The sequence below is a fragment of the Cotesia glomerata genome, linkage group LG2, assembly GCF_020080835.1.
Source record: "Cotesia glomerata isolate CgM1 linkage group LG2, MPM_Cglom_v2.3, whole genome shotgun sequence".
NCBI classification, from domain to species: Eukaryota; Metazoa; Arthropoda; class Insecta; order Hymenoptera; family Braconidae; genus Cotesia; species Cotesia glomerata.
This window is the reverse complement of record NC_058159.1, coordinates 19074019-19081146: the sequence shown is the minus strand read 5'-3', so window position 1 is coordinate 19081146 and position 7128 is coordinate 19074019. Positions and strand designations below refer to the sequence as shown.

The window sequence follows — 7128 nt, the reverse complement described above, 5'->3', positions numbered from 1 at the left end:
AAGTAATGCTAACGCGGTTCCAATCCAGTCCTCCCCGTACCATCTAGGGGAGAGGGGAAGAGGAATGTTTTTTTAGTGGGTAAAAATCTCCACACTACCGACTATCGATATCTGCCGGAAGATGGGCGGCAGAGTTAACGATACCGGTGTCTTTTGAAGATCTTTTTTTCGTACCTCTTTACAAAAACACGCACACACACACATATGCTAGACATTGTCGGAAAACTGCTCGAGAAGCTCATACAAGGGAGACTTCGCAACGACATAGACCGTGCTGGAGGTTTTACCACCAACCAGCATGGCTTCCGGAAAGGTCGTTCGACAGTCGGAGCGATTGAGAAAGTCATAAAGACAGCAACACAAGCATGGTCTGGTAGTCTCAAAGCTCGTAAAGTATGCCTTCTCCTCACGCTAGATGTCAAAAAAGCATTTAACAGCGCAAACTGGGGAAACATTTTAGACGCTCTGGAGCACAAGTTTGACGCGGAGCCAGAGAATCTGGCATAAATCAACAACTACCTTGACGATAGAAAGCTAATAGTGGAAACTATCGAAGGCCCACAAGAATACGCCATAACGGCTAGCGTGCCGCAAGGCTCAATAATGGGGCCCGATCTATGGAACGCAGACTACGACGAGCTTCTTGGAATCCCGTTGCCAGAGCAAGTAGAGCTAACAGGCTTTGCAGACGACGTTGCGGTCACTATAATGGTGGATAGCGTAGAAGAGGCCGAACTGCTAGTTCGGGAAACTATTGACGCTGTCGAGACTTGGCTTGATAAGCATCACCTGAAATTCGCCAAACAGAAAACCGAGATGGTCGTTTTGATACGTCAAAAATGGTTCCCAAAACCATTCGCTGTGGGCATGGGAGGAACAACACTGACGTCAACAAGGGCCCTGCGCTATCTAGGGGTAATGATAGACGAGAAACTATCTTTCCGTGAATACCTCGACAGTGCATGCAAGAAAGCCAGCAAGACGGTGTCTAGCCTAGCACGAAATATGACCAACACTATGGGACCAAGAACAAGCAAGAAAAACTAACAACTCATTTATTAGAATGAATAATGGCGAAATGGGACAAATCATTCGATTTTTATTGATAAATAATGAAGCAGTGATGGAAATTCGGAAACTGGATGTGCATTCTGTTGACGACTTTGAGCATCTTTGGGCGGTTGATAATTGTGCGAATCAAACAGTGCGATTACCAATAACAGACATTAAATCGAAACTGGTTTATATTTCGATTAAATCTCTGCTATATCATGAACCTAATAGAAATTATTTATGTATTCAACCCAATGAATTTGAGGTTCAATAATAAAAAACTGTAATTAACAAACTGATTGACATTATTCTATTTTAATCTTATCTTAGGTTAGTATATTACATACCCATAAGTATCGTTAATTATTTACCGATGAAAATAAATAGAAGAGAATTCAAATTTTTGAATTTATTTCAATTTTTTTTAATCATTCAGACAAAAAACAATTGTCGAGTATTTATCAATTGATGACAAATTTAGCTATAAATTATGGCTCTTTACCGTAAGATGGACGGTGGTGTTTATTACTCGGTAGGTCTTATTAGGTCTTATTAGGTGACGGAATGGTAGTTACGGACAATGTCTCGGATAGCTTAACTGGTAGAGCCTTTGGCGCGTAACCAAATGATCCGGGTTCGAGTCCCGGTCTGGGCTGTCTGAATTATTTTTTCGGTTACCGAAAAATTCCTACTGAGTAAGGTCCCTCCTCCCCCCTTTATCCTTTATTTCCCCAGTTCTCAAATTTGTCTTTAATGACAAATTTAGCTATAAATTATGGCCATATTAAAGCAAATTTTAAGGGAGTTGGGAAAGAACGGATAGGGCAAAGGGGGGGACCTACTCAGTGGGAATTTTTCCGTAATTGAAAAAATAATCAGACAGCCCAGACTGGGAATCGAACCCAGATCTCTCGGTTACGCGCCAAGGGCTCTACCAGTTAAGCTATCCGAGACAAGTACTGACTACTTTATTCAGTCACGTATATAAGACCCACCGAGCAAACAACGCCACCGTCCATCTTACGGTAAAGAGCCATATTAATATGGTCAATCAAGGAAATAAATTGATAAGAATTAAAAAATATGAATTCCGTTTAATTTTTCACTATTACAGGTATACGGAAAGAAATACGGATCATTTACCGATTGGAATAAATTAAAAAAAATCAAAAATTTTGAATTCACTTTTATTTATTTTAATCAATAAAAAAAATAGAAATTATGGAGTGTTTACTGATAGAAATGAATTAGAAATAATTCAAAATTATTAATTCACTTTTATTGCTTTCAATTAATAAAAAAGATAGGAATTATGAAGTATTTACCGATAGAAATAAATTGATAAGAATTAAAAAATGTGAATTCCTTTTAATTTTCCTGTATTTCAGTTGCGGAAAGAAATAGGGATTATTTACCGATTGAAATGAATTAAAAAAAATTGAAAGTTTTTAATTCATTTTAATTTTTTTCAATCGTTCGAACAGAACAAAATTGAGGATTATTTACCGATAGAAATGAATTGAAAAGAATTTGAATTTGTTAATTCATTTCAATTCTCAGCAATGCCGAAAATTCAAAAGTATTTACCGATTGAAATGAATTCAGCAGAATTAAAAGCCGTGAATTCATTTCTATTCTTTTTAATAATTTGGGAAGCCAGAAATTTAAAAATTATTTATTAATTGAATAGAATTAATTTGAATTCATTTTCTAGATACGATGAAAAAATCGAGGAATTAAAAGTATAGAAATGAATTCATTTTTCGTCAATTTCAATTCTTTTTAATTGATTTTTTTAATCAGGGTATTAATTAATGTTAAAAAAATAATATTTTATAAAATAATATTACTAAATGATACCGATCTTTTATATAAATAATTAAACTATTTCATAGCTTTAGGAGAAAACTTGATTATAGATTGACAGAAGTAGTAATAAGTTTAATCTAAGCATTTTCGTTGAAATTTTCGCATTTGGCCGGAAGTACCCAAACAAAGCTCCTGTTAAAAATTCTGTGAAAATCAAATAAATCGTCTCAACTCAAAATATCTCAGGGAATGCCCAAACACAGCTCCTGTTAAAATCGGAACTCAAAATTCCAATTTTAAAAGGTTCTTCACGGAAATTGAATTTCGGTACACTCTAATATATATATATATATATATATATATATATATATATATATATATATATATATATATATATATATATATATATATATATATAATCGAGATAAATAATTATAAAAATATTAAAATGTTTAACAAACTATTTAATATACAAATAATATTAATATAGTAACCCTAACACATTTAATAAAGTGCAAAGAAACAAAAAAAGAGGTGAACGAGGAGGAATGAAAATATTTGGAAAAGTGGGACATTTTGGTAGAGGAAGAAGAGATCGAAAGAGAAATATGTACGATACTAAAAGGCGAAATAGACGAGACTTTCTGCTAAATTTTTCGTAAAGTCGAAAAATTAATAAAAAGTAAGGCATAAGCGGAAAAAATTGGAGAAGAAAGTCCAGAGGTGAAGCAGAGAATAGAGTGAGGAATGCTGAGGAGTAAAAAGAAGAAAAGAATGGCAATAAAAGGAGAAAAGGCAATAAAACCAAAGGATGAAATTAAGTGTTACAAACAAATAATATATCTAAATATATACGGATTAAAATATCTTTTAATATTTTAAATATTCCAATAAAACAATATCTTTAATATCTATCTAATATTTATATAGTAAAAAAAAAAACCTTTGTATAAAACTTTGTGAAGTTATGCAAATAAAACACCATATATATATATATATATATATATATATATATATATATATATATATATATATATATATATATATATATATATATATATATATATAATATTAATATATTTATTAATTCAGAATAAAAATTAAGTAATTGAAATTATTTAATGATCAATTGTAGCTCATTAGTTAAATAAAAATATATCAAATAACACGCAATGGTGTCTAAAAAAAAGTAGATTACACCGTGTTAAAATTACACAGATAGAAAAGTTACACCGAAATTTTTTATTGTGTGTGAAAAAAAAATAAAGTAAGTTTTTCTTAATTTACAAATTTTTTTAATTTTGATGCTCACTAGATTATAATTACACCAATTAACGATTACAATAGATGAATTTCAATTAATTTTACCTAAAATTATAATAAAATTAATTATAAAATACAAACAATTTCATTAATTTTATCTTTTATTCAGATCCATAGAAAGTACAATTATCAAAATTATAAGATATTATTGTTATTATTATGTTATAATCGCTTATATTCAGGTAATCCGCAAAATTATCAATAAATTTAATTATCTTCTACAGTTGCAGAATCGGAATGGAATGAAGAATCCTTAGGAGGAGGATGGGCCGCGATGTATTCGAGTGCTCTTGCAATCGCTTGAGGAATTGGCGGAGGTGTCGGTAAATGTTCTCCTTCAGGATGGAATCCGGTTTCATCAGCGACATAAGTCAACGTAAAAAGATTACCATCATAATCGGTGTATGCAATTTTTCCATTTACGGTATGAGCGATTGTATTTTTAGCGAGGACTTTGACAGTAGCTTCTTCTTGAACTTTAATGCCATTTTCTGATTCCCAAACATTGTGGAAAGATCCATCAGGAAAAACTTCTGAATCTTGATGTACAATTCCTACTGGTTTACTATTAACTGTGTGGTCAAGATGATGAACAGGCACGTGATTATCATGCACGGGATTTTGAATTGGCAATTTAGCACTGTGTGCTATTGTCATACTTAATGCGAGCAACTGAAACATAAACAAAGTAAATAATAACAATTATGTAACTTAATGTTTGCGACAATGCGTAGGCGAATATCAATGTCATTAGTTGCATAAAAACATCCAAACGTTGATTGACAGTCCTTGATCGATCGTTTCCGCTGAGTTAGATTAGCTTAATTGCTTATTATAGTTACTCGAAGTTATATACTTACCATGATTTTGGACATCTTGTAATTTTTTCTTTTAAATCTTCTGTTATTTATTATTTTTTACAATAGCAACTGATACTTCTCATGATTTTTAGCGTCTTTTTATATCAAAATATTGCCAAATTTCGAAAATCTGATAAAGTGGCTTAGCCAGTTTTTTTTTCGTGTGTGATAAATATTGCTTTTTTTATCGCACTTCATGCAAATAAATTTACGATAAATAATAAATTAAAATGACATCTGAATTGCTGCATCTATATATAATTAATAAAATAGTATTTTTAGATAAATATAAAAAGTCTTTTTATATGTATCTTTGTAAAATTAAAGTTATTATTATTTGATTCACAACATATATATATATATATAGATATATGTTGTGAATCAAATACGCGGTGCTTATATACGAACTTATCATCGTAGGATTTTGAATTACAACATTTATACGTAAATGTACAAGAAGTTGGCAGTGAATGAAAATTTTAATAAAAATAAAATGTTGTAAAACAACATTTTCTTAATTTATAATGACCTTGTTAATTTATGCAAAATGATACTCTTCTGATGTCTCGTAATTTGCTCAATTCTGATGCAATACACCTAGAATTCATAATCATTTATATTTAAACAATATTAATATTATTGTCAATATTAATATCACTTATACAATATTAATATCACTTATACAATATTAATATCACTTATACAAAGTGAATTTGGTAAAAAAAAAAAAAAAAAAAAAAAAAAAAAGTATAAACAAATAAATACTTGCAATTAATTTTTTTATTTTTCATAGTATTAATAATTATCGTATAATAATTCGAAATACATCAATTAATATAACTATACATTATTTCATTTTATTATTTTTCGTTAGGTAACTATCGGAATAATGAAAAGTTCATTATTTATCTACTCTATTCGTCAGAGTCGTTTCAGTTGGAAGAAGAAAACATTTATAGCCCTCTCATTAGCGATTTTTCACATTAAAAACTGATGCTTACAGCTTAAGTGAAGGAAAATATGTGCGATTAATAGGGATGATCCTTTCACCTCGAATAGGTGCACAAAATTTAGGAGCAGTGATAGTCAATACACCATCGGTTGAAAGACTAGACATGACTCTAGAAATATCGTGACCTTTTGGTAAATCGTATCGTCTCATAAATTTTCTCGAGACAAATTCTCGTGAACTATTTTTTTCTTCATGTTCTGCTTTAACAATTATTGAATTCCCAACGGTTTTAACAATTATTTCATGAGGTGAAAATTGCTGAACATCAACGGTAATACGAAATTTGTCGCTGTCACTTTCGATTTTACCCAAATCTGTATTCACTTCATCCAATAAATTTCTCCAAGGTCGGAAGTAATCCCGAAAATATGGTGTGGTGAGTGGTTTGATTAAGCTATCTCTGCGAATTGTAAGGTCAAAGTGACCATCCAGCCAACGATGTGGCCTCTCGACGTCGTCCCACCAGTCCCGCCAGTAATTTGATGGTACAAGTGCCATTTTAGATTTCACAAAATATTTTTATTGAATAATAACTTCAAATAACAAATTCGATTCACTTAGAGAGATTTATTAGCTTCGTAAGTTCTTTTCAAACTGATGTCCGATCAAAGCTCCACTGGTCTATATATTTATCGCCTACTACACTCAAAACGATTCGGCAAGTCGGTAGGGCGTGTAAATACGCCACACATTGACAATACATCTATTCTATCATAGAGTATTATTTTGGTCTCATACATACAACTGCATTTATTTAATTCCCACCTTTTTTTTCCATTATGCATAATCTAACGATGGCCTTCAATTTATAATTTGTTATGTCAAATTAGTTAATAACAGTAAGTAGTTTTTTATCATATTTACTCTTAATTATCGAATATTATTGTGATATATACTAATAAAAGACTAATATGGTAAAAATATTGTTTAAGATTTTTTTTTATTTTTGTTAAAACATTTCTATCGCCTTTTAGACAAATTTAAACAAGTAAAATTACTTTTAGATAATATATATTAAGTTGACCTTGCTATTTACTGCAGGGTGAGCTGTTTTTGGCACTTATTCGTGAA

General features: G+C 30.9%; 2 protein-coding genes across 2 annotated transcripts; both read right to left on the bottom strand.

The window, feature by feature from the left end:
* Window positions 1–4268: 4268 nt before the first annotated feature.
* Window positions 4269–5198, bottom strand: LOC123258700 (pupal cuticle protein Edg-78E-like). Its single transcript, XM_044718881.1, has 2 exons — window positions 5046–5198; window positions 4269–4857 (listed from the first exon to the last, which is right to left on the bottom strand). The coding sequence occupies exons 1-2, from the start codon at window positions 5058–5060 to the stop codon at window positions 4393–4395; spliced, it is 480 nt and encodes a 159-aa protein (XP_044574816.1). The 5' UTR covers window positions 5061–5198; the 3' UTR covers window positions 4269–4392.
* Window positions 5199–5807: 609 nt separating this feature from the next.
* LOC123258699 (protein lethal(2)essential for life-like) lies at window positions 5808–6680 on the bottom strand. Its single transcript, XM_044718880.1, has one exon. It carries the CDS (start codon window positions 6553–6555, stop codon window positions 6043–6045), a length of 513 nt encoding a protein of 170 aa, XP_044574815.1. The 5' UTR covers window positions 6556–6680; the 3' UTR covers window positions 5808–6042.
* Between the last annotated feature and the right edge of the window lie 448 nt (window positions 6681–7128).

What these genes read in the sequence shown, in the direction of transcription:
- LOC123258699 (XM_044718880.1), bottom strand. Translation starts at nt 6,555, where the DNA reads ATGGCACTTGTACCATCAAATTACTGGCGGGACTGGTGGGACGACGTC.